The sequence below is a fragment of the Grampus griseus genome (assembly GCF_964374135.1).
Source record: "Grampus griseus genome assembly, chromosome: 1".
Classification (NCBI taxonomy): Eukaryota; Metazoa; Chordata; class Mammalia; order Artiodactyla; family Delphinidae; genus Grampus; species Grampus griseus.
This window is the reverse complement of record NC_139017.1, coordinates 44,171,117-44,198,789: the sequence shown is the minus strand read 5'-3', so window position 1 is coordinate 44,198,789 and position 27,673 is coordinate 44,171,117. Positions and strand designations below refer to the sequence as shown.

General features: G+C 48.7%; 1 protein-coding gene and 1 pseudogene across 4 annotated transcripts; one reads left to right on the top strand and one right to left on the bottom strand.

Annotated features, from left to right (window-relative positions):
* Positions 1–383: 383 nt before the first annotated feature.
* On the top strand, positions 384–27,453 carry CAMK1G (calcium/calmodulin dependent protein kinase IG; the record flags this gene model as incomplete). 3 transcript variants are annotated; one of them, XM_082671729.1, is made up of 12 exons in its annotated part: positions 384–426; positions 8,349–8,469; positions 14,294–14,422; positions 18,059–18,133; positions 20,226–20,364; positions 21,001–21,124; positions 22,490–22,565; positions 23,636–23,748; positions 24,505–24,583; positions 26,035–26,122; positions 26,359–26,783; positions 27,363–27,453. In XM_082671729.1, the coding sequence occupies 11 exons, from the start codon at positions 8,378–8,380 to the stop codon at positions 27,451–27,453; spliced, it is 1,431 nt and encodes a 476-aa protein (XP_082527855.1). The 3 variants fall into 3 exon arrangements, with proteins under 3 accessions (XP_082527855.1, XP_082527853.1, XP_082527854.1); XM_082671727.1 differs by lacking the exon at positions 384–426 and having other exon boundaries at positions 8,378–8,469; XM_082671728.1 differs by lacking the exons at positions 384–426; positions 26,035–26,122; positions 26,359–26,783 and having other exon boundaries at positions 8,378–8,469.
* Positions 13,565–13,963, bottom strand: LOC309830631 (small ribosomal subunit protein eS25-like; annotated as a pseudogene). Its single transcript has one exon. The product of its transcript is annotated as a small ribosomal subunit protein eS25-like (transcript).
* Positions 27,454–27,673: the final 220 nt, after the last annotated feature.

Sequence of the window (27,673 nt, the reverse complement as noted above, 5' to 3'; positions counted from 1 at the left end):
CTGCAGACCCAAGGCAGGCAGACCAGCCTCAGTGCCTCCTGGCAGGGTCTGTGGCCCAGAGCCCGCTCCTGTCCCCCGCTGCGTTAGGATGCAGAACTCAGCAGGGACACCGCTGTCAGTCACCTTCCTCAGGGGCAAGTCTCTCTCCCTTCTGTCTTTAAACTTCCCTAGTTCAGTTCTCAGGTAAAAATGGTAAAAGGAGGTCTGGACTCACCACCACCCACATCCGCACTGTGGCCCCTTCTTTCCACGTAACTTTGACGCACAAACATTAACCCTGAGGCTCCCGGGGACGGCTGCCGGGGCTCTCGCTGCTGTTCTAGCAGCAGTGCGTGGCTGGCCAGCTGCTTGCTCTGGAGCCAGATCAGTTGATGAGGAGGAAAATCTCTGAGAAGGGTCAAGAGAGTCAAGCAGGTTCCATCTTGGGTGGGGAGGTGATCTTTCCCAGATCAGAGGCTGGAGACAGCCCGGCCCCTGGCAGTCCTACTGACTTAAGCTTAACTAGGGCCAAAGACAAGACCCAATAGGCCATAATACAAAGTGCTTAGTAATACCTGATATGGGAACCACACTCTACAGTGAGTAATGTGCTTTTAATTAATCATCTTTAAGACAAGCCCATTGGGCTGGTGGGGCAAAGAGTGGTTCCACTGAGACTCTACAAGGCAAAACTGGATACTGGTGAAATCCATTTGATGACAATAGCATTTGAACCCAGATCTTCTGACCTAGTCGGTGACCTTTCCGTGATATTACAGATAGCTACGGTGCAGGTGTGAGTGTGGGTGTTTTTCTGTGTATTAAGAGCACTCTTCAGAAAGATAGGGCAAAACTTTGGGAAAGAAGCTCAAGGTTAGAGTGAGAAAAGATTTGAGCTGGAGCCAGAAGCCACTTAGGCAAGAGACAGATGGCCAGCCCCAGAGTCAGTGTTGAGAAATCTGAGTGTTCCCGGGATCCAACCTTCCCCAGATCATCCGAGCCAGCCATGCGTTCCAGGGGGAATCAGTTGGTTGGTGGGATTACAGGAGAGCATCCTAAGGATGAGGGCGGAGGTAAGTGAAATTCCAACAACCACCCGCAGGAAAGAGGCGACAGGTTACGTGGTGGGGGACAGGGAGACTGCTTTTGGGGTCTGATGGACTGGGGCTCATGCCCGGCTCTGTCACTTGCTATCTGTTTGATTTGGGGCATTTTTCTTAATATTTCTACCCATCAGTACCTCAACTATAAAATGGGGTTAACGATACCCGATACCTACCTTGAAAGACATTAAATGAGACAATGGCAGGTAAAGCGCCCAGCACGGGGATCACCCAGGTGATCAGTCTGGGGCAGCGAATACCTTAGGGCCTGGGAGCAATTCTGCAATTCTGGCTGCAACTACAAAGAATCTCCTTCCGAGAGACCAGCGCCTCCCTGACCCCCTGTGCCCCAGTCACGCACGTACACGCGGCCAGGACTAAACTGATATCCCTGAGTGACGGGGCCCAGCCGCAGCCTGCCAGAGGCAGCGGAGTGAATGGGCTGCAGCATGAATGGGGGTGGGGGGGGCAGCTCTCTCCAAGCGGGCTGCGTGCCAGCCCTACAAGTGCTGGTGCATGGCCACGGTCGAGGGCGAGGGGACTGGGGGTTAGCAGCTACCCCCGTGGAAAGCAAGCTGGTGATGGTGCCAGGGAGCTGCACGGGTTGTGGATGACCGTCACACCCGTGTCCTGGAGCGGGGGAGGGGGAGGGGGAGGCTGGGAACTCAGAGCTTCTTGTGGCTCTTGCCACAGCCATTCTGAGCTCAGCCCGTCCTTCCTCCTGTTCCGTCTCCCCGGGTGGAGGTCTCTCCTCTCACCTTCCAGGGGGCGCAGTACAGTGAGCCTCTTGCGTGCGAGTGGGTCTTAAAGGCAGCGTGTGGCAGACACACAGTTACACCTATGACTCTCGAACCCTGCTTAGAAAGGTACCCCAGTGGAGACCAGCCCATGGAGAAACCCAACCCAGGCAGTGTTAACTCTGTGCTCCAACAGATCTCTGCCTTCTTGGTTGATAAAGTAGTTGGTTTGCATTTCAGGGCTACATGTATGAAAAATGATACGTCTTCAAACACTTTAGAATCAGAGTGAGATGCGGGTCACACTTGAGAGGCATGTGGGAGCCGAGACCAGCTGAGGAAACAGCAGATTCACGTCTCCTGCTGTGTGCTCACCCCTATTTAAACTGTTTGCTTCCCCTCTCTCTGCTCAGTGTTTAATCCACGTGCCTATAAAGTGGGCTCACTGCACAGCACTTTAGAGGTTACAGAATGCTTTCATGCCTGTGGATGCACTGGAAGCCCCCAGGAATCCTGGGAACTAAACAGAGCAGGGATCATTAGTCCCATTCAGCAGATGAGGAAAATGAGCGCATTAAGAATAAGTAACACACCCAGCTCTCTCCAGTGACTCTTATGTGTCAACCCCTCAGCCACCAAACAAAGCAGCACAGAATTCTGGCTTGTCACTGCAGCAGGGTTTGATTAAACTTAAATGTGGGTTTGAGCCTGAAATAAACTGCAGGAGGCAATTGAAAAATGACCTTCCTCAGTGATTTTGGGAACAGAAACTGGCATGCACAGTTGGCCTTGGAGATGTCAGACTAGGGGGAGGGCCGGAGATGGAGCCGGTGTTCCTGGGAGGGTCTGTCCAGCCAGAAGTCTTCAGGAGCTTTTCAGGTCCAGAGCCCGAGCTCTGGCAAGCTGACCAGCCACTTCAGCTGCAGCCTATGAATTGGAAGTAGGTTCTGATGGCACACACAGACCCAGCCACGTGCCTGTGCACCAGGAGGAGAGCAGGGCTGGGAGTGATGACAGCAGGCTGCTGGAAATTTCATCTATTGCTCATTTATACAATCACAGAACATCAGAGCTGGCCCGGTCCCCACTTTCCCCAGTAGGCTCTGAGCAACCATAGATTCTCTGGATGCTAGTAAGTGTTGCAAAAGGAAAGAATTTACAGTTACAGTCTAGTAAAGTTGAGGGACACTCTAGGTTAAAGAGCATGAAGCAGGTGTCTTTAACAGCCCCCAGAGCCTTTAATAAGCTAACACGGAACATGAATGTCCAAGAAGGGGCAGTTAGCAAATCTGCTTTGCTTACAGAGAGTCTCCTAGGACTAATATTCTAAAAAACAAATGTCAAGGAACCCTAATCTAGTCCATTCTCCTCTTTTTACTAAGGAGAAAGGTGGAAGCCCAGAGATGTACAGTGATCTGCCTGGGGCTGCACACTTCTTGGTGCCGAGCCAAGACTGGAGGCAGAATTTGACCTCTTTCCAGTGTGCCTCTCAGCCCAGAGGATGAGGAGAAATCCAATATAGGCCAGAGTCCAGGAAACTGTGTCAGGCCAGACCCAGGAAAGAGAATGTCCCAGCTTTAGTCTTCAGGCCCCTTTATAACCAAACAATTTATATATTGCCATGATTCTGTGTGTCCCAACCTGGAGACAGGGAGCACATTCTCATGTGCTTATAAGACAACTGATAACCTCCCTCCCAAGACACACAGTCCTTTCGGAGTCATGCTCTCAAGGAATGGAGAACCCCAGAAGTGGTCTTAGGGTGGGCAAATTCCTCTGGGGTCAGTAAAGGAGCCACACCTGGTCCCGCAGGAAGGCTCTGAGGCTTGCCCACCATGCCTCCAAGTCATTCATGCCTCCTTGCTCAGAAGCCTCAAGTGAGAGCACTGGAGAAGGCTCTTCCCATAGGCAGAGTTGAGAGCCATTATCCGGAGTTGTAGGCTGCAGGGATGCTACTCGAAGATTCTTCCCTTCCATGTGTCCATCTCCTCTAGTTTACTCGTATCCAGCTTAGGAATCTACTGTGGGTTTGGGAAACATACATTGGATCGGACTGAACTGAATGCCTCTGGATTCAAACATGGTGCCCCCGAGATTCTGGGACGTCTCATCAGGTGGGGTGACACTCTGAAGCAATTAGCCCTGTTGATTAATTTTTTAAAAGCACCTCAGAGCAGAGTCTTAAGTGGCTATGACTCAAGATAGTAACCTTTGGCTAAAGAGGCCGTGTGGACCAGGGCAGGCAGGAGTGAGTGTCCAGAGAGAGGGTCCTGGGCAGGGTGGGGTCATAACATGACTTGGTACCTACGTAATATGGTGATGGCAATGAGGAGGCCCCTGAAGATAAATGTCACGTGCCTTCAGGTTCTGCCTGGGGCTAGTTGCTGCCCCTGTGACCAGCCGGAGCCTGGGAAGGAGAGAAGGAGAGCAACGCTCCGTGAAAGAAGCATGTGAAGCGTGCCTGCCTCCTGGGCTCACAGCCTGAGTATCTCTCCGCAGCAACTCATAAATAGGCAGGCTGGATGCCACCCGCCTATTCCCAGAAGCTCAGAAAGCGCCACACTCAGGGGTAGCGTCCACCTCAGGACTGTGCCGCCTGCCCTTTAGGAATAACTTTTCCCTCCGTAGTCTCCTCCCCAGCTATGGAATTTTTTCCCAAGAGATCAGGAAGGTCATCTGTCATATGGAAGACCATACAACAGAGCAGGAACTAGGAGCCTTGTGTTGCCCTGTGGGGGTTACTTTAGAACCAAGTGAGAGCAATATTGGAGTTTCAACCTTCTCGGAATTTTTCTTTTTCTCTGAAAGGGCCTCAATTACAGAAGTCGAGAGAGGAGATGGAGGATTTTCAGGGAAAGAAGTAGGATGCAGCAATAGAACACCCCTGCCCCCCATCCCAGAGCCCACAGTTAGACCCCTAGCACACAGGGCACCGGGGCCCTGAGGTTTCTCCAAGGTCAAGGAGGGGTGGGAATGAAGTGGAGTTTCAGATCAGGGTCCCTGAGCTTTCCATGCGTCTCTGAAGATGGAACTAAATTGTTAGGGCTGAGTGTATGGGAGGAGGGGTGGGCGGGAAAGATGTTTTCTTATAGCCAAGCTTAGGCTAAGAATACTATGTTTTTAAGCTATTTAAGAGCAATGGGAAAGAAGGAACAGTGAGTACAGATCTGCTAATGTGGTGGTGATGCTTCCTGGAAAGTGGACCCATCAATCCACGGAGGCTTCAGAAGGGGGAGTGACGCACGCCCCACTGATGGGCCTGTGCTGGAAAGAAGGCCCTTGATTGGCTCTTTCCTGGGAAAAAGGGCATCTACAGCCCAGTTGTTCTGTGGAGGGGAGACACAGAGAGGGAGTCACACAAACTAATCCTGTTGATAGGCTCCTTTTAAGGTCCAGCCCCTGGCCCTCATCCCCTACATCCTTCAAGACTTCTCAGCTGCCCTGTGTCTATACAGTAAGAAGCAATTGGTCCAAGCACAGCTCTGATAAGTGGAAGCTGCTAGATTTGGGTCTAAGAATCTGCAGAATCGTATCTGGCTAAAGATAGCCCTCTGTTCCAATATTTCATCTTCCCCAAAGCAATCTCTGCCAGTCAGGGTTCATTTGTCTCCACCTCGTAGACCGTGCCCTCGAAGTTTAAGATCAGCCCGCCATTGTATGCCCGGCGAGTCCTCCTCTGGCCCCTGCCTGTGCCCTGAACTGCTGTGGTCCCTGTGGGCTGCCATCCTGCCAAGAGGAACAAATCAGCAAATGGGCCTGGAGATACGAGGGTACACCAGGTCTACGTTGAGCTGTATCGAATGCTAAAGAATGCTTAACATTTCCCACGTGTGCTTTTCATAATAACAGCCACCAATTATTATATAGCCACGTTGCACATTTACACCCTAGACTAAAATGTACAAAGGAGATGTAGCTTCTTTATTTCCTATAAAATCTTCCCCATGAATACCCACCCTACCAGGCAGCAAAAACGGTACAAAGGGCAACTTTACATTTGAACTTGTCCATTACAGCATCTCAGGTTTCATAAAGGGTCTCATTTGGTTGATCCAGTATCTTTCAGGAAAACACAGCCTTGAGATGGTCTTTTCTCCTCCTGTTCATTTTCAAGGTAGCCTTTTGTGTTATAAGGTACTTACTTGACCTGTTTGTGGCAGGGGAGAAGGGGGCCCCCTACTTATCAGGGACCTCAGATCCCTGAGAACTTACAGAGGCTGACTAGCCACCTCTGAGGTGTGCCTGGTCCCATCTGGCCCCTGGGGCATCAGGCCGACATCCTCCACTAAAGGCCTGATTCCAGACATTTGCTTCCACGTGAGAAGCCCTGATTGTAGCCGTCTCTTCTTCTGGACGCTGGTTGACAGGAGCCCTAGCAACTCTATATCCCCTCACCAGGGCCGTGGGCAGAGGTGAGCCAGTAAACGTTTAACGTCTGATTCTTGGGGGATGGGGCGGGGAGTGAAGGAGAAGCCCTGATGGTAGCGTTTGCCTGTTCCCATGGTGTAAATACTCCCACTGTGGTCAATTCCAAGCTAACAACATGAGGCCACTGAGCATGGAGTTTGGTCAGCCGTGGGTCCAGCCCCGACAGGCCCTGAGGAACTTCTGACCCTGCAGGTCATGTGACACTGACCCACTCACCTCCCCCATCTGGGCCTGTCCCGTGATGACTGTTAAATGTGTTGAAGTCAGAGTTCCTCCAAGGCTTAGGGTCTCCCACCAGCAGAGTCCTGGGGAGCCCCTCCACCCATGTCACCGATCTCCCCCATTCCTAGATGGATGTTTACTACAAGAGGGTGAAAACAAGATGTGTGTTTCTGACAACTACACCGTCTGTCTCCCCATCTCCTTCTCAGGATCCACTTGGGCCAAAATCGTCAGTCTTTCCACACTTCTTCCTCCTAGCAAGGACCATCCTTGTGTCACATTCTTCTTATTTCCAGGGTCTTAAGCCTCACAGTTGTCACTTAAAGGCAGAAAAGGTTTCCCCCTGTATCACAGAACCTATTTTATGACGTGAGTCCTCCCCTGACCTTCATCTAAATAAGACCCTTCCTGATTATCCCTCTAACAAGCTCAGGTTTTGTTCTTTTATGATCTACCCACACTTTGTCACTGTATACATGTTAGCTGACTTGTTCGCTTCCTGACCCCTCCAGCCTCCCGGCCCTAGGAAGGCAGAGCCCTCACCCGTGTTCTTCACCTGACCACCGGGTTATACACTAAGTACCATAAGTAATTTTACCTTGCAATGAAATGTAACAGGAACTCATTTGTCTAAAAACGTATTGAAAAACATTAATTAAGACACTAGAGCTAGGTGTCAGGGGGCTAGAATGCAGTGTGATACAGTGAGGGATGCATAGCTTCTGTTCCTAGTCTTGCCTAAGAAATCTAGACTGTAAACAATTAGCTCTATAACCTTGGCTAGATTATCTGATCTTCAGATAATCATTCTGAATCATCCTTATAAAAGATTTGAGATCTGCTCTATCTACCTCACGAGAAGCTAAGACCACTTCTCTGGTTCTCCATTTCTCATTACATCAGTCAGGGTCCCAACAGGAAACAGATGACGTATATTGATCGACAAGGAGAGTTTACCGAAGGTATTATTTAGAGGGATACAGTCAGGGTACATATACGTACAGCCCCTGGCACATTATAGGTGTTGACTGTTGAATAAATATGGTATTGAGAGAACTCATGTAAGCTCAGGACACAATTCAACTCAGATTTTAATGAATAACTGTTTTTCCAGCACTGTGCTAAATGTGGTGGGAATTGCAGAGGAAACACAATGCTCATTCATCTAATATTCATTCATTTAACCCATAAGTTAAGAACAGTAATGACTGGAGGTGGCATCAGAGCTGTGATAATAGAAAGAAGGGCGGCTGACCCGGTAGTCTGAATAAATACTTGGGCGATTACTTGGTATCTTAAGAAACAGCCCAGATGCCTTCAAGGTGGATAGTCCCATGTTAATCATTCGTGTATGTCTTATCACGCTTACATATGTTTGTACAAAGTGGATTTTCCACTACTAGACTCTAAACTCCATGAGGATGGGGCAAGCACAATGGGCATGCAGTAGACGGTCAATAAAATTTGTCTTGGTAGTTTAAAAAGCAAATGGAGGGCTTCCCTGGTAGCGCAGTGGTTGAGAGTCCGCCTGCCGATGCAGGGGACACAGGTTTGTGCCCCGGTCCGGGAAGATCCCACATGCCACAGGAGCGGCTGGGCCCGTGAGCCATGGCCGCTGAGCCTGCGCGTCCGGAGTCTGTGCTCCGCAACGGGAGAGGCCACAACAGTGAGAGGCCCGCGTACCGCAAAAAAAAAAAAATTAAAAAAAAAAGCAAGTGGAGAGAATAAGTCTTATTTTTGCCAATTACCCAGGTTTTGCTTCCAGTCCTTCCTTCCAGTTGTTACATGCAGGATGTATTTTAGATTCTTTTTACAACTTGTTCTCATCCGATTGGAGGAATTATCTGATCAGACCCTTTCTTCCCTTCCTCAAACCAAGCATCCGCAGAAGCTTCAACTCTGGAGGCAATGGGTCGGAAGGAAGAAGATGACTGCAGTTCCTGGAAGAAACAGACCACCAACATCCGGAAAACGTTCATCTTCATGGAAGTGCTGGGATCGTGAGTCCTGGGGCTGAGGATAGGGTGGCCGGGCTGCCTGCTGTGGGGAGTCGGAAAAGAGTCATCCTGGGCCAGCAGAGAATGATAAACTGGGCTGAGGCTACTGTAACACTATCTCAGTAGCTCTCAGGGGATAGAGTAGGGGCTTCAGGGGGTAGATTAGGGAAAGGCACCTTGGGGTAATACAGAGGACAATCCAGCCCTTTCCCCAGGGTTCTGCCTCCTTCATCCCAGAGGCCCCCGCCCTGCTTCCAGATCTGTGACAACTTGTGAGTCCTGCCCTGGTTGCAGGAAAGAGGAGTTCTGGAGCATCTCTGGAGACTCAGTGACTCTAGAACCTTCCTGGGCCTCCTCACCCAGCTTTCTCATTTCCCCCCTGCAGTGAACAGGTCAAACCCACTGTCTGCTATAGACAGAAAAAGGAGCTTCTGAGGCTTGGAGAGTGGATGGGTTACACACACCTGAATCGGCTCCCACCACCACCATCCTTTCTGCTCCATATTTAAGTACCATGTTGGAAAAATAAAGTCACACTGTAGCCAAACTCCTACCAGCCTCTGGGGTGTCTGTTCCTTCCCCCTTGACAATGATTACATGGCTGGTGGAGCAGAGACAGCCTGTCTGGAACTGACTCTCCACTTAGTCCCACTCCTCCTCCGAGAGGTCACAGCCTCTGACACAGGCTGGCACCCACTCCAGGCCACCAGCTCCCAAGGCCTCAGAACCCAAGCTGGTCAGCCAGTTAGTCTGGGCTAATTGGGCTGGGGACATGAGGGGCCCTTAGTGGGCTGTCCACTCAAGCCAGCTTTCCCTTTAGCCAAATTGGCTAAGTTTAGTCCCCTCCGCCTGGCTAGGAGGCAGTGACCTCAGGCAGCGACAGCTGCCTACACTCTCTCTGCAGCCGTAAAGGAGTCAGCTCGGCCCTGAGAGAAGGCCTCTGAGCCCTCCCATCCCAGGCAAGGGTGACACTCCGCACACAGGGGTATCTCAGCGGCCGCCATGGTCATCAGAGCCTCCACCCTCCATGGAGGGCCATTGTAAAGTTGCGGGTGGCTAGAGAGGGGATTTGGGGCAGGAGAGAGAGACAACGCCCATGAGTGAATCTGAAATGATTTGCTAAGCAGCCCAAAAATCCAGAGAAGGAGAGAGAAATAAGCCCAGGTTGACAAGAGCGTACTCACCAAGTGCTCAGATTTGTGCTATAGGATTCTGAGAGGCAGCACATGCCACCCTTACAGAGTTCAGTGAGGGCTGCCAAGCAGCTTCTAAACCCAGGAGGACATTGGAGCCACCTGGGGAGCTTATGCCTCTAACTTTTAACTGTGAAAATGTTTAAGTAAAGAAAAGGTGAGGGCTTCCCTGGTGGCACAGTGGTTGAGAGTCCGCCTGCCGATGCAGGAGACATGGGTTCGTGCCCCGGTCCGGGAAGTTCCCACATGCCGCGGAGCGGCTGGGCCCGTGAGCCATGGCCGCTGAGCCTGCGCGTCCGGAGCCTGCGCGTCCGGGAAAGGCCACAACAGTGAGAGGCCCATGTACCACAAAAAAAAAAAAAAGAAAAGGTGAAATAATAGTACAGTGAACTCCGATATACCCACCACCTAAATTCAATAGTGATTAACATTTTACTAATTTGTTTTACATACACACAAACACACACTCACACACACTGCATTGAACTATTTGTAAACAACTTGAAACATCATGACACATCACCTCTGAGTCCTCTGTCGGCCCTGCCTAAGAATGAGGGCATTTTCTTCTATGTTCACAAATATCATTGTCACACTCAAGAAAATGAATAATTCCCTAAAATCATCTTAGTCTAGGGAATTTTTGAAAAATACAAGTTCCTGGTCCCAGACTACTAAGCTGAAATTTAAGGGGCTAGGACCCAGTGGCCAGGCATCTATAAATATATATTTATTTATTTATTTATTTATTTATTTATTTATTTATTTATGGCTGTGTTGTGTCTTCATTACTGCATGCAGGCTTTCTCTAGTTGCGGTGAGCAGGGGCTACTCTTCGTTGCAGTGCGCATGCTTCTTATTACAGTGGCTTCTCTTATTGCGGAGCACGGGCTCTAGGCGTGTGGGCTTCAGTAGTTGTGGCACGTGGGTTCAGTAGTTGTGGCTTGCGGGCTCTAGAGCACAGGCTCAGTAGTTGTGGCGCACGGGTTTAGTTGCTCCGCAGCATGTGGGATCTTCCTGGACCAGGGATCGAATCTGTATCCCCTGCATTGGCAGGCGGATTCTTAACCACTGCGCCACCAGGGAAGTCCCAGGCATCTGTATTTTAAATGTTGCTGGTGGCTCTAATGTACCCAGCCCAGCACTAATTTGAGGGAAGCAGGTGGACAAGACAGGGCAAGTCACAGCTGTTGCAGCAGCTAAGGCTGAACAAAAGCTAAGAAGAAGTCACCTCTGTGGTGCTCAGGATGGGGACAGGCAGCCCCAGGCTGCAGACCCCACAAAGTTACCCAGGTGAGGTGCTCTCCACAGAGGGGGCAGCTAGACAGAGCTGATTCCCCTGTTCAGGAAGCACCAGAATCCCATGAAAAAGGCCCCTTTCCTCTAGTCCTCAGCTCCTCTGGAACAACCTACCAGGGAAAACAGGCTTTTGTGAAATTTGCCCAGATGCCACCCACAATTCCGGGGCCCTGGGTAGCTGTAGGGACACTGGGCAAAACTTGTCCATTACAGAAGGTACATCACCCAAGTCCCAGGCCTCCTCGTTTCACTGCCAAGGAAGAGATTTTTCTTCTTGGTTCCTCCCTTCCTCTCCATCACCCAGGCTCCCAGCAAGAGCAGAGAGCTATTCAGAGCAGGAAACGCAAATCAAGATCTATTGCGGCAAGCGTTTGCTCCTGGCTCTGAAGCCTCTGCCCATCTCGCCTTCTGACCCAAGCAACCTTGGCCACTCAAAACTAGCTCTCTGCTCCCCAGTCTGACAAATGGCACAATTAAGTCTTCTAATCCCTCTCCCCTGCCCCTGCCACACACACACACCCACACACATGCACACACACCACACCTCCCACCCCCCCACACACGCACAATGCAAGGCTGCCTGAGCCCAAAGAGCAGTAATTACCACAACATTGCACAACCCTAGGAGATACCACAAACTGCAGGGTCCCCCAGGAAGGTTTGATCTCATTTTACAAGTGGACCCAGAGTGGGTATCAGCTTTGAAATCAGGGGACCATCCATGTGTGGTTCTAAAGATACAGGTGAAAGGGGAGAAATCTGAAGGTGGACCCAAGAACATCACAGGTGGAAGGAATCTTTAAGGCCGTGTGGTTCAACTCTCCTTTTACAATAGGGAAAGTGGGGTCTCAAGATGAGTAGAACACACAGATAATCCCAGTCCAAACTTCCTACCCATCCATCCACCCATCCACCCATCCACCCATCTATCCATCCATCCATCACACAAACACTGACTATCTTCCATATGCTGCCAGGCACAGGACCAGGTACCTATCCAATTTGTCTCTCCTCGTTCCCCGTCTCACACTCTAGCAAAAGAGGCTGGATTACCCGAGGCAGCCCTGCCTCTCCCTGCTGTTTTGCACCTCTAGGCTTTTTCTCATGCTTCTTCCCCACCCCCACCTGAAACATCACTTCCAACTTGTTTTTTCCCTAGGCTAACTCTCACTGATCCCTTAAAACTGAGCTCAGTGTGTTCTTAAGTCAGAGGGCCACAAATGATGTGCTTCTCCGCCATCCCAAGTGGTCAGTTTGGACACATTAGGGAAAAGCGCCCTTTTCTCTAGCTTGCTGTCCAGAGCGAAAATGTTCTTCTAATTATAGTATGAAAAGGTACAGTGGCTCCAAGGTGATGGCATCTGCTGGAATTATACAGTGTGTAACCGCCCAACCATAGCAGAGGACCTGTCTTAAGTGTGCATTTTCTGTGGTCTCATAATACTTCCCGCTGATCTGTGTCTCTCACGCTAGATTCTAAGCTAGACCAATACGAATCCCAGTGCCTAACACGGAGAGGTTCTGTCAGCTCAACAAGTATTCATGTAATGCCTAATAACATTTTTCAAAGTGAATGTTAATTGCTCATTTGTCTGTGCTCTTCACTAATTTACAGGCTCCTTGAGAGCAGAAACACTTCCCTTTTTGTCTCTAGTGTCTAAGATTCAGTAGGTGCTCAATAAATCTTGATTAGAGGGATGAGTGAATGAATGAATGAATGAATAGAGCAAGCTCTGAAGGCTCTAATTAACTCAGTTCCAAGTGCAGCTGGGGGAAACAGGAAACACCAAGTATTTTCTAATGCAGATTGTGAATGTCCTTACACAAGCCTGATTGCTATCGGGACTTCATGCTAGAATCCCCAGATGGCAGGGGAGAGGATGGCTCAGCTATTTCCTCACCTAAACGCTATCGCCTCTTGTTACAATCAGGTGTTCTCCCTACTGGTATTCAAATAATAATAGTACTAATAAGAATAATAGTATCTAGCCCATGTAGTTTACTAGATCTCAGGAAAACTTTTATGCACTTATGTCTATAACTCAGGTACTCTTCTAAACAACCTTATGAATCAGATACTATTGACATTCTCACTTTTCAGATGAAGAAACTGTGCATACGCAAGTTAAGTGACTTGTTACCCAAAAAGCTGAGGTTCTAACGTGGGCCATCAGGCTCCAGCATCCACCATTTGCTAACTGCTGTTATGGCCTTGTCTCCAGAGGACCCCCTTGAACCAAGAAGCCTGCAATTCGGAATCCTACCCTGTGTTCCCATTGGGTTCCATCGTTTCTGTCTTCAGACAGCCTGCCCAGAGCTGCTGAGTTCCATTTTGTCCTCACAGATCCTACTGAGCGAGAGGATGCTCACCTCCCTTGCCGCTCATCATTGGTTCAGGGCAATCATCGGTATCTAAAACAGATACAAGAGTCTTTTTTCTCTCACTGTCAGAGCCCTGTCTGCCAGTGCTACTTCCAACTGCCACACAGTGACCACACAGCACACAACATTGGGAGAAGCCAAGTAAATTGACTCTGCAGTGGCCTCTCTTTTCTTTTGATTTAATAAAATTTTATTTTTCAAAGTGTACACTTGGTGGGAGCTGTTCATGCATCTTCACCAGCAGCTGGGGCATCTCAACCCTTGGTGTTTCTAGTGTAAATTACTTGAGCTCTATGTTTGAAAGCAGCTTAAAAATCCTTTACTAAGGAGCTCCTGAAGGGCTGCCCTGGCCAGGGAACCAGGAAGCTTCAGTCTCTCAGAGACTGCAGCTGGGGTTTATAAGCTTCCAGTTGGGAACTTCTTTACGGAGTTTCTCATATGTCGCTTTGTCAAACAAGACTAGTTATCGAGCTTGTCCCGAACTTTGCCTTTGGACCACTTCTTCTTTTTGGCCTTGCCCCCAGATTTGTTCACTGGGCCTCTGTCTCTCTTGGCCGACTTTCCAGCATCTTTCTTCTTCTTGACGTCCTTGGGCAGCATAGTGAAGCCGGGAGAGCAAGAGCTATCACTGCCGCCTCGCTAAGATCAGCAGTGGCCTCTCTTTAATGGGTTTGCCAAGTGGAGGGGAACCATTATCAAATTATGGAACTAGGCAAGGGTAGCCTCCTAGTCCCTGAGTCTGTAATAGAATCTTTTCTTTCCCACGTGACAGGTGAAAGAAAGAACACAAGGCCATGTCAGATGGGGGCTGCCATGGATACGGCTCCTCGGGGTGCCCACGATGACAATGAAATGACTTACCAGTCCCACCTTCTTTCATCTACCCATTTTGCCTCCAGCAATGCTCTCTACCAGCCAGTAATAATTTTTATCTCTTGGTGTCTTCTACTCAGAGGAGCTTTTTCAGAAGTTTTCCTGGTGAAGCAAAGGGTAACTGGGAAGCTCTTTGCCCTGAAGTGCATCAAAAAGTCGCCTGCCTTCCGGGACAGCAGCCTGGAGAATGAGATCGCTGTGTTGAAAAAGTGAGTGGGTCCTAGGGTTGGTCGAGTGCAACCGTGGGATCACAACATTTCCTTCACAAATTACCTTCGAGAAGGACTGGGGCTGAATTTCCACACCCAAAGGTATTACTCCCTTCGATTGAGCTAATGGGTCAGTTTGATCCATCAGCTATATTAGCCAGACAGCTGATTTTCTTTTTTTTTTTTTTCAGCAAATTAACTAGTGATCAACTGATAGCAGAGTTGGTTTGTGTACATAAACCCCAGGGTAGTTAGCTCAAATGACCAAAAATCAGTTGAAGGCCAACACCAGGAAGAATCAATAATTAAGGAAGCAGCACAAGATTTGGAAATGAGCCTCAGTTTCTTCCAAAGCAAATGCAGGTTCAGCACCCCGACTATCATGAGGGAGCTGACACTAACATATCGTCAACTGTTTAGAGTGGGACTCATGAAATAAGCCCTTGTGGAACCCCTATGGTGAACCAAAAGTTTACTCGGCATCAAGACCACAAGGATGAAACCAACAACATTCCTTAGCCTCAGGAGCTCGCATTTTGTGAACAGAGTCAAAGGTGCCCATGAGTAGCACCAGTCCCGTTGGATGTGAGCCACACAGCAAAAGGCATAGTTCAGAGGAGACAGAGATGCAGGTTGCCTATATGTGTGTTTTCACGAGTATGTGTTTCAGGTACATTTTCAAAGAAGACAGACCTTGATGGATGAGTAGAATTTTGTGGAGGCAGGAGGGGCAGTACAGAAAGGGAAGTCTGGCCAAGAGTAGTGTCAACTTTAACACAGAATCATGGACGGGCAAGGGATGTTAGGGGAGAGTTAGAACTGGAAGCCCCTGAACTGAGAGTGAGTACCGTCAAGGGACAGGAGATGAAACTAAAATGGTCAAGTGGAATCTGATAATAAAGGGTCTTAGATGCCGTGATAAAGAATGTTGACTTTATTCTGTGGGCAAAGAAAAGTCATCAAAGGATTTTAAGTCAAAAGTCCCATGATCGGATTTATATTTTAGAGCCATCCCTCTTAAGCATGGTGGTGGAGGATGGATTGGAGGATGCCAGTCTAGAGGACAGGAGACCAATTGCCAGACTTTCTCAATAATCAAGGCAAGGGATGAGGACGCAAGCAAAGGTAGTGGCAAGATCACGTGGTGGCAAGAAGACTGGGTTCAAGAAATTTTTCAGAGAGAGAGGTGATTAGGTTTGGGGGTTGGCTGGTAGGAGTGTAAAAAAGAAAAGCATTAAAAAGGCCCTGAGAAAGTAGGATCTCAAAGAGATATTTGTACACCCACGTTCATAGCAGCATTATTCTTAATAACTAAACCATGGAAGCAACTCAAGTGTCCATCAGTGGATGGACGGATAAGCAAAATGTGGATATACATGCAATGGAATATTGTTCAGTCTTAAAAAGGAAGGAGATTCTGCAGTTTGTTTGCAACATGGATGAACTTTGGGGACATTATGTTAAATGAAATTAGCCAGTCAGAAAAAGATACATACTGTATGATCCCACTTATATGAGGTACTTAGAAGAATCAAAATCATAAAGACAGAAAGTAGACAGGTGGTTACCAGGGGCTGGGGGCAAGGAATAACAGGGAGTTATTGTTTAATGGGCATAGAGCTTCAGTTTCACAAGACGATAACAGTTATGGGGATGGACAGAGGTAATTTTTGCACAACGATGTGAACGTATTTGATACCGCTGAACTGTACACTTAAAAAATGGTTAAGACGGAAAAAAAATTGTTTATCATGAAACATATTAAAGTGTAAATAAAATATATATGTATAATTTAAGGAAAAAAAAGACTCTGAGATTGAGCTGTTATGTGGACAGTCATATCATTACTTGGGATAGCAAATGAAAAGGATGTGTAGGCTGAGAGGAAATAGAAATTGGTTGCAATATATTGAATATAAATAAATATCCACCTATCTCTACATAGAGGTAGGTGTCTGGTAGGATGTTAGAGATGTAAGTCTGGGCTTCAGGGAGATTAGGGTAGAGACTGTAAACTCATTGAGAGCAAGGACTAAGGTGGTCTTTCTTATCATTGCATTGTATCACCAGTCCCTAACGGCACAGGTGCTCAATAAATATTTGTTCAGTGAGTGAATCATCGATAAATTACTGTTAGCATCGTCAGATTATAAATGTAGTTGAATCCATCATGTAGCCACTGCATGGGGTCTGTATTTTTTTTAATATCTTAAAGATGCTAGCTACTATTGATTATGTGTTTTCTATTTCCCCAGGCACTGTACTAAGCATATTACACGTCTTATCTCTTTTCATCCTGATATAATTCTATGGGAAAGATGTACTTTACAGACAAGGAAAGTGAGGCTTAGAAGATCTGAGTAAACCAGCCAAGGTTACCCAGCTAGTAAGTTCCTGAGTCAGACCTGAACTCAGGTCCAGCTGACTCCGAGTCTAAGTTAACCCTTGTGCTGCACAGCCTTGAGTAAAACTTCTTAGAGACTTTCCTCCTGGATGGGCATGCACAGAGATGCTGCCTAGAAACCAGCCCCGCAGCTAATATGATAATTCTGCTTGCCTCAGCCTCTGAGTAATCCCAGACAAAGGTAATCTAGGGCAAGGTTTCTTGACCTCAGTGCTATTGACATTTTATTTTTTTTTAATATCTTTATTGGGGTATAACTGTTTTTCAATGTTGGTTAGTTTCCTCTGTACAACAAAGTGAATTAGCTATACGTATACATGTATCCCCATATCTCCTCCCTCTTGTGTCTCCCTCCCACCCTCCCTATCCCACCCCTCTAGGTGGTCACAAAGCACCGAGCTGATCTCCCTGTGCTATGCGGCTCCTTTCCACTAGCTATCTATTTTACATTCGGTAGTGTATATATGTCAGTGCTACTCTCTTACTTTGCTCTTGACATGTTAAACCAGCTAATTCTTTGTTGTGTTGAGGGCTCTCCTGAGCATTGTAGGATGTTTAGCAACATTCCTGTCTCTACCCACTAAATGCCAGGAGCACTTCCCCCCTCCCCAGTCGTGACAGTCAAAAATGTCACTAGATATTGTCAAAGATCCCCTCAGGGACAAAAGAGCCCCTGCTTAAGAATCACTGATCTAAGGCATCCCACCGAACTGACCCTCAAAATGAGCATCTGTCTTACTTCTCACAATATCCTGGAACAATAATTTTGCAGCACGTCCTCCGTGGTTACCCATGAGGAGGCTTAGCTAACCAAAATCCCACCTGTTGAGGGATCACACTTCATGCGATGTTTCTGAAGGAGACCTGGATACCCATTTTGTAGAATAACCTAGTGATCGATGCTCCCCTAGCCTCCCTCAGTTCTTTTAACTTTCTCTTTTGGTAAAGTTTAAAGAGATTCCTGGAGTAACAATGAAGTATTTGTTCCCTGAAGGCACGAGGATCAATTACCCATTCAAAAATATGAACTGAACACCATTCTGGGAATCTTTTCTCTGGAATTTCTTTGTGACTGCCTACTTATTAGGAAGGCTTCACAAGGACCCTATCTTCCTAAACATTGTCAACAATAGTCTCTGAAAGAAATTAAAGTCCAGCTGGGCTAGATCTGCATTCTTTGTCTGGACAACCTGAACCATATGTCTTTCTCCATTACCCTTACTCTTCCTCAGGATCAAGCATGAAAACATCGTGACCTTGGAGGACATCTATGAGAGCACCACTCACTACTACCTGGTCATGCAGCTGTAAGTAGAAGGTGACCTGCTTCTCCACACATGTCTTGCGGGGCCTTAGAGGACTAGAAGAGGTTGGTCGGTGATGAGGGAAAGATGGTGATTAAAAGACAAATCAAGAATTAGTGCAAGAGACCCTGAAATGCCAAGAGTTCCTTCTGGTCATGGATTTGTCCTGAGTGGACCGAGGGGTAAAACTAGGGCTGATGATTGAGTTGGTATGTACCAGTGTAACCTTACCACTTGTTAAAATATTTCCTACCGGTCAGCAAATAGCTGTGGCCCTAACCTGTCCATCCTTCCCTGCTTCCCTATACCCCCAACTTTCTGGACCTCCCCACAACCCTACAATTGAAGGGGTAATGCCTGACATAGCAGGAGGCCTCCAGAACCCTTCTCTGGCACCATAGCTTGAGTCCATTTTGACCAGTCAGTCCATGTCCTCTTAACCGGGCATTAAATATCTTAACATCCTCCAGGGTGAAATTACCGTGAGAGTAGAAGCCACAGGTAGAGAGATATCAATTCAATAGAAAGAATGACTTTCTCAAAAGAGAGGCACCCAGTGTTAACAATAAGCTGGTATTGTGCGTGTGCCCATGGGTAGGACAGAAATGGTACCTCATCAGAAAGGTGTCCATGTCACTGTCATATCCAAATAAGAGCTATGCCTGAGCGTGACTGCTATAGGGCGGGTCAGTGCTCCTGAAGGCTCAGCCTTAGGCTCAGAGATGCTTCTGTGTATAAAGTACACGCTCACACTCACTCACACACGCATCACCCGACAATCTCAGCACAGCTGGATGCCATGTTTTTGACTGATAGGTTGATTCCTCAGAAATTTTAATGAGCTGACTCAGGCTGTTCACTCCTGGGCTCACCTGAGGCCCAGTGAATGGTGGTAGCAAGCAGTCAAGGGAGTGAGCTTGGAGGGGCCCAGAGCGGCACTCACAAGTAAGCAGGGACCATGTGGCATCTTCATGAGGCCAAGTCAACAGAATTAGCACACAGTCTTCCAGGTAGGAAGATGGGCAGGTTTAGATGTCACCAAAGTACGACAAGCCTCCTAGAGCACAAGCTCCAGGACCCAGACCAGTCTGAGTCAGGAATTCATACCCGTGTACAAAGAGTATCTTTCTCATGGGCCCCTGGCTCCCATAGCAGAGCCCAGAGCTTCAGGACAGAAACAAAAGGAGTAGGATGGTGTGCATTTTGATTAGAGAAATTCTACTTCCTTATTGCTGCATGGTGCTCTCACGTGTGTATATTCACAACCAGTGTCACTTGCAGCAACTACAGGGAATCAGGTTGCATCATAATATATAGAAATAGTAAGAAAGTGACAAAAAATAAAACAGTCTGTCTTAGGAGGGAGTGAGTTCTCTGCCACTGATGTGTTCCAGTACTGTCTAGAAAACTTGGCAAAAATAGTGGAGAGAACGTTCAAGACATGGGGGTTGGACCTGACCTTAAAGCTCCTCTGAATCCTCAGATACCATACCATGTGAGCCTAAAAACACTATTACTATTAGAGTCACTATATGATTCCACCTCATAATTTCAGCTTTAGGTAGCTCAACTTTCCAAAATGAAGAAAGAAATCCTGGCATAAGCCCAGTTAGCCTCATCTGCACTTCTCTTTTCTACTTTGTCTGATTTCAGCTTCACCTTTTCCTTGCATCATGGCTTCCTGTGTCCTAGGCCAGGAAAGAAGGCAGCTAAGAAACGTGTCCACAGGAAGCAATTATTGGCTTCCTTTTTTTTTTTTTTTTTTTTTGACGTATAGTTGATTTACAATGTTGTGTTAGTTGATTATTGGCTTCTTGCAAAACCCTAACCAGAGGCATTTTGCATTTAAAAAAAAACTTTTCAAGGAGAGGTCAATGGTTGACCCAAATAAATGACTCCCTAGTGATATCATTCCAAGTATCCAAAGAATGTGTTCTGAGGTTGGAGTAGTTCTCCCTGCACCCCTCAAATCATAGTCTGTGGGTACTTGCCTGTTCCATCACAGCTGTGTCCCCAGGGCTACAGAACAAATGAATTCATGTCCCTTTGACCTGAAATAAGTACTGGATTCCTGCACTTGCCCCTGTGCCCACAGTGTTTCTGGTGGGGAGCTCTTTGACCGGATTCTGGAACGGGGTGTCTACACAGAGAAGGATGCCAGCCTGGTGATCCAGCAGGTGTTGTCAGCAGTGAAATACCTCCACGAGAATGGCATCGTCCACAGAGACTTAAAGGTGCCAAGGCGGGGCCCTCAATGGGAAACAGGGAATGACCCTTTAGGAAGCTACATGAGTCATGGGAAGTCTAAGCTCTGTAAAATGAGAGGGCTAGACTAGCTCATCCCTCAGATTCTAAAACAAATCTTGGGTGACAACAATCATTGTTCATTTGCACCTCAGCCTTTTCCTGAACTTTTCACTAGGCCTCACCCTACTAGGTTACCAAAATAATCAATACATTTCTTGAATTTAGCCACAGTCAAATTTAATAAATACTTATTGAAAGTCAACATTGCAACAGACACCTACCAGACTTTAGAGAGATCAGAGAAAATAAACTAAGGGCTGGTTTCCTCAACAAGCAAAACAGTCTTAGGGTAGTTAGAGATGAGAAGAGGGAAAGGTTAGTACATTAATAGTTATAAAGCTAAGCAAAGTCAGGGCCAAAACCAAAACTCAAGGTGCTGGGTTAGAGGGGTTGAAGGTCCAGTAGGAAGAAGGAAGGAAGAATGGAGGGAGATTAGTCTGGCTTTGAAGTCAGAAGCACAGGATGCAGCTCCCTAAGAAATTTCCTTCCCTCAGGGGAAGGAAAGTGATGCTTATTTCACGTGATTATATCGTGCATTACATGATATTTCTCTTCTCCCATAGCCTGAAAACCTGCTGTACCTCACCCCTGAGGAGAATTCTAAGATCATGATCACAGACTTTGGCCTCTCCAAGATGGAGCAGAATGGTGTCATGTCCACTGCCTGTGGGACCCCAGGCTACGTGGGTGAGTCTAGGAACAGAAGGGAGGTTGACCAGTTGGCTACACTCCACCACATGGATGTTAGTCATGAAGAAGGATTGTTGTAAGGAGACAGGGTTCAATTTCAGGGGTGATCCTGGTAGTACAGTCACTTATGAGGTTTAGGGCCAGCCAATCCATCTGGACCCTCCTGCTCACAAATCCTACATCTTCAAAGGCATCCTACCCCTGAGCCTTCCCACTCCTCCTATCTATACTTTTGCTCTCACTTTTGCAGACAGACTCCCTGCCTTTATCTAGACCAGGGACAGAGAAAAGATCACAAACCCAGAGATCAGTAAATTGCTGAGAGGTTGGCCACTAGACCTCCTTCTACTTTCTCCCAGTCTGGAGAAGACCTCAGCCCCCCAACTGGTGGTATCCTGGAGGCACAGTGTTGTGTTTGAATCTGAGGAACTCAAATATGGGTCCCCAAATATACACCCAAGAAAATACCCTGGGAAACTGGCAGAAGTGGGGCCTCCTGCCTAACAGCCCTATAGGCTTCCAGGGCCCCCCAAAAGGTGAGAGCAGGCAGGGTACCAGGAGACAGCATTCATGGGATCTAGGAGGGAGAAAGCCAAAACTCAGAGCATCCACTACTGCCCCTTCCCTCTTAACCACTCATCACCTGATTGGGGCTGGGAGTGGGAAGAAGAACCCTGACTCAACAGAGGGAAGCTTCTCTCTCCCTAAAAGAGAGGTTGGTCACTTACCAGCACATATTGAGTCCATTGGATACAAATCCCTGGTATCTGGGATAAATGCAGACAGAGCTCACTACTGCCTTAGAGCTCCCAATCAGGGGAAGACATGGCCCATTCCCTCATGGAGCTCTTGATCTGATGGGGTAGACTAAGCCCTGCCCTCAGAAGGTAACAGAGACTGATGGGACAGTTACTACTCAATGGAAGTCCTCAATTAATGGAACTTCTGCTTTCAGGGAGATCCCAGTCTAGTGGGAGAGACAGCCTTTACCTTGCAGATTTCCCTGTCTGCAAGGAGACACAAGGTCCCTGTACTGGGGGGTCCCCCATCTGAGTGGGGAGATATAAGCCCTGCCTCTAGAGAGTACTCAGTCTAATGGGGAAAACATAGCCCTGGAGATCCCCAGTCTGATGGGGGAGTCATAGGCCCTGTCATGGGAACTTTCAGTCTGACAGAGGAAGATTAGTCTGCTGGGAAAGACACAATCCCCGCCCTAGGGGAATTTTCAGTCTTAAAAAACAACACTATCCCAGGCGCTACCCTAGTCCTCTTCGCTAAGCTGCGTCCTGACACTTGTCCCTCACCCCTCAGCCTTCTCTCTTGCCCCTGCTCAGCTTTGACTCTGCCTTTGGTTTGCTGCAGCTCCGGAAGTGTTGGCTCAGAAACCCTACAGCAAGGCTGTGGATTGCTGGTCCATTGGAGTCATCACTTACATATTGTGAGTAGAAGCTGGCATTGGCTCAGTTCCTGAGGAATCTCAGAGCCTGCTCACCCTTTCTTCTCTCCTCCCCATCTCAGCTCCTTGAGTAGCATCCACCTCCAAAGCACGTGCATGTACACACGCACGCACACATGCACACACACACACACACTTACGCACACAGCTCCAAAGGCTCTTGTCCTGATCTCCACCAGGTTATAAAAACAGAGCTCAGTGTGAACCCACCGTTCAGCCACATGGCACTCCCTCTTTAAGCACCCCACCCCCATTTACTGTATATAAATGCATTGAGTCCCACTCTGTGGAATGAGCAATAAAAGAGGGAGAAGCCAAGCTAAGCTTAGAAGCCAAGTGGGCAAAATGTTCACATCTCAGATTTGTCTCCTGGCAACGTCAGCCCAAGGCAAAATGATGGCCTGGATGAACCCGAACCCGGTCACTGCTCCTCTCCACACGTTCTCAGGCTCTCCCTTCCAGACCTGCTCACCGCCTCTTCCCCAGCATCCCTTCTCACCTATAGCAAACTCTGCTCTTAGGAAAATAACCTGTGATTAGTCATTTACTCCTTAGTGTGGATGCATTTCTCTATTTCCTCAGCTTATGTTGAATAATGCTTCTCGTCATTCATTTACTCAACAAATATTCACTGACTGTCTGCTCTGTGCCAATCAGTGGTTTAATTACTGAAGAATGGCTAACAAAGGAGCCTAAAAAATCCCTCATGAAACTTACATTCAAGTGGACATTTCTACCATCCTTCTTAAAAATAGTTTATATATCATCTGAGAGTCAGGGGAAGTATGTGGAGAGGTGGTGAGGGTTTGGGGGATACAATGTTCAAAGAGGCCTTCCAGGGTGGCCTGTTCCAAGCTTTGACTCCTGCATAAACACTTGACAGAACCTGCATCATTCCTGAATCAGAGGCAGACCCATGTCCTGGTCACACTGCTGGTGGGGACCTTTATGTTGCCTGCCTGTGTATATAGTGGGAGGATGGACAGAGGGGAGAGGTTGGCCCAGGGAGGATGGGGTCGTTCAGCAGCATGTACCTTCCTATTCCACTGCAGGCTGTGTGGGTATCCCCCCTTCTATGAAGACACTGAGTCTAAGCTTTTTGAGAAAATCAAGGAGGGCTACTATGAGTTTGAGTCTCCGTTCTGGGATGACATTTCTGAGTCAGGTAAGACCAGCCAGTGTGAAGGACAAAATAACAGGCTCAAGGCAGAGGCTGTCAAGAGACAAGAGCTGAACAAAGGATGCCAGTCCTGGCTCTTGACGGTCCCTGGGGAATCTAACAGAACAGGCTCCAAGGAAAGTGGAGAAATCTTCATCTGGGTCAAAGGCCAAGTAAGTGATTCGCATCTCAGGTTAATGCTTTTGTTTTCCTGGAGGCAGAACCGCAGTATGTCTGGTAACAGTGGAGGAGGTGGTTCAGATGAGGGGCCAGGAGGGCAGAGCCAGGCACAAGGGAGTGTTCCAGGCAGGAGTGGCAAAAGCAAGGCCAAGTTTTGCCTTTCACGTATCAAGATCAGGCGTCTGCAATGTCTGTGTATGGGAAGGTTATCAGTGTTTGTTGTTGGGTCCATTAAGTGGGGATCAGAGCTGGGATAAGCTAGCATTCACACGTGTGCCCATGTGCAGTGCTGGCCCCTGACTGGTGCAAACGTGCACCCGCATGGCATCAGGCACGTTGGTGCCTCGTGCCCAGAGATGTACCTCCAGTGTTGGGTGGGTGACACGGCTGCATAGAGCCTTTCTGGGGGTTTGTGGTGGGTTGTTGTTAGGTGGTTTGGTTTTTTCTCTCTTTCAAGACACTTAAAATTGCCTCTTTGGAAGATGAGCTAAAGCTTTCAGTGCCACCCACCAGCCTGGAAGTGAATTTCCATCAGTCATGAAATCTGGTCCTTATCTGTTGTATCTTTGATTGCTCCCCCAGCCAAGGATTTTATTTGCCACTTGCTGGAGAAGGACCCAAATGAGCGGTACACCTGTGAGAAGGCCTTGAGGCACCCCTGGTGAGTGAGGAACGGGGGATGGGCTCTAGACCCTCACCTGTTGTTCCGCAAACACCATGCTGACTCGTTCACAGCATGTTTCCCTGGAGTCCGCTTGCCCTAGCTGTTTACTGTGTGACATCCGAAGGGCACATACCACATCCAGCTAGAGAAGAAAATAGCATTTAAGTAAGTGGATTCTGACCCAATGGTGGCAGCTGGGTCGTCTAGTCAAGTTCAGGAGGCAGATACAGCTAGACAGGTAACTTTGCCCTGTCCTTAAGAACATCATTTTACTCTGGGATCAAAGTCTGTTCCATGCAAGGTGCGCTGAGAACAATCACAAAGCAACCAATTGGTAAAGCAGGTAAATAAAGTCTTGAAACACTTCTTTTTTCATGCTACACCCCTGCTGGAAAATTTACAAGCTCCCCAACTGCCACCACAGCAAGCCTAGGTTTTCCCTAATCTGGCCTGACCCGTTACCTCCAACTGCATTTCTCAGGATTCCCAGCGTACCTTCTGTATTCCAGAAAGGCCTAATAGCTATATTGCTCTCCCTGCCCTCCCCCGCCTTCCAAACCAGGTTTTTCCCAAGTTACACCTTGGATCATACCATTCTCACCACATCGAATGCCCTGCAATCGATGTAGCATTCTTCAGGCTCCAGAGCAGTTTTTGTCCTTCTCTAAAGCCCTGTCTCCTGCAATCTGGACAGACCTCCCGTCTTTCCTTATCCATTACACAGCTCACCATGAATTACTCTAGTTCATGGCATGAAACAAGGCTTCAAACCTACACTGTAAGCCCCTAGCGATCAGGGCCACGTCTGTTACTTCTCTGGGTCCCTAAGTACCTAGAAAGTATTATGTACGTGGCAAGTGTCTGAGGGACACTTAAGAGATGGATGAATAACAGGCTGAGGGGACAAGAAAAGGGCAACCTGTATTGGGTGGCTTTACTGAGGAAGGAGAAGGTGGGTTCTGAGCAAAGTTTTGAGCCAAAGGATGGTGACAGCCCAAACGCCCTCTGACATGGGGTGGGGGGATGGGGTCAGTAAACTCTTTTTCTATAAAGTGCCAGATAGGAAATATTTTAGGCTTTGCTGGCCAGTATCGTCTCCATGGCAACCACTTAATTTGCCGCTCGGAAGCAGCATAGCCCACAGCTGAATGAACGGGCACGTCTGTGTCCCAGCAAGATCTTATTTACAAAAGCAGGCAATGAGTAGATTTGGCCCACAGGCTATAGGTTGCCCACCCAGCTCTAAAGCAAGTTTCTAAAGCATAGGCCCCCTATGGCCCGCCCGGCGGAAAGAGGAGCCCTGCCTCCAGCCGCTTCATAGCTCCGGCTGTCCTTGTCCTGAGGCAGTCCACTCAGTTTACCCTGGACCTGCATGCCCAGCCCCCTGCCCAACCCCTGGCTGAGTCCCTGTAACCACCACTAGCCAGGGGTCCCCTCCACATCCACAGGATTAACGGAAACACAGCTCTCCACCGGGACATCTACCCGTCAGTCAGCCTCCAGATCCAGAAGAACTTTGCCAAGAGCAAGTGGAGGGTGAGTGGTCCTCTCCAGGAGGCGGGCAGGCTGTCTAGGCCCTGGAGGCTGGGCTGGGGCAGCTGGGGCAGGGGCTTTCCTTGGGGTCTCCCGGCAGACCCTGGAGTTCCCTGAACCCTCTCTGAAATGAGAAGTGCACACATCGGTTTCAAGAGGTCCCAGGGCAAAGGGAAAGCTTAAGCCTCACGGCCCTCTGAGGATGGAGACGGCCAGAGACTGGTCTCGTATCTCCTCAGCAAGCCTTCAACGCGGCAGCCGTGGTGCACCACATGAGGAAGCTGCACATGAACCTGCACAGCCCAGGTGTCCGCCCGGAGGTGGAGCACGGGCCACCCGTCACTCAAGCGTCTGAAGCCTCAAGACCCAGCTCCCCTGAGTTCACCGTCACCGAGGCACCAGCCCTGGACCAGAGTGTGGCCCTCCCTGCCCTGACCCGGCTGCCCTGCCAACATGGCCCCCAGCCCACCGCCCCTGGGGGCAAGTCCCTCAACTGCCTGATCCACGGCTCCCTCCGCATCAGCAGCAGCCTTGTGCCCATGCAGCAGGGGCCCCTGGCCGTCGGGCCCTGCGGTTGCTGCTCCAGCTGCCTGAGCGTCGGGACCAAAGGGAAGTCCTCCTACTGCTCTGAGCCCACGCTCCTCAAAAAGGCCAACAGAAAACAGTACGTATTTTCAGCCAAAGCCCAAGGCCTAGCCCTGCTCAGCCTGGGTCTGAAAGAACTCAGGCAATGGAGCTGAAAGAAATTGACCAAAGAGCCTCTCCCATTTGGGGGCAGCTCTGTAGGGTGGAAGAGCTCTGGATGGGGAGGGAGGAGGGGGTCAAGGGAAATGCCTCCAGTCCTGTCCGCACCCCTCACCAGCTGTGTGGCCACTGTCTTTTCAATCCATATCTCTGTTTCTAGTTTGCTCATCTGTAAAATGGGTTGATTGGATCATACCTGCTCAGCCTGCCCCACAGAGGTACTGTCAAAGTTTAGTGAGGCAACAGGGATTATAAATGCCTGCAGAAAGCTGGGTAGACGTGAGTGGTGGGCGTTAGATTCCTTGAGTTTCCAGGGCCTCTGTGTTTTGGGGGGGACATTGGGGGCTTGGTTATCTCATTCATCTTTTCTATAAAGGCTCGTACTTTCTGAACCTCATAAAGGGAGGGCTGAGTGGCAGCCACAGGCACAGAGAGTTATCCCGGCTCTCCTTCCTCCTCAAATGCTCCATCATAGCCGGCCGCTCCATTTCCTTTCCAGGAACTTCAAATCGGAGGTCATGGTGCCAGTTAAAGCCAGCGGCAGCTCCCACTGCCGGGTGGGGCAGACTGGAGTCTGTCTCATTATGTGATCCCAGGGGCCTGTGTCTATGTCACTACAATTTTCAGGTGAGGGAACTAGAGGGAGGAGGGCCAGGGTCGTGGGCTCAGGGGGAAATCGCAGTCACAGAGTCTCAGTGATGGGGTCCAAGGGGTACCAGAGGCGACAGCACCCCCCCACCCTGAACCCCCTTCTTCTGCAGGAGAGATAGCTATTCACCTCTTCTCTGCCTTTCTAAACCTGGAGTCTAC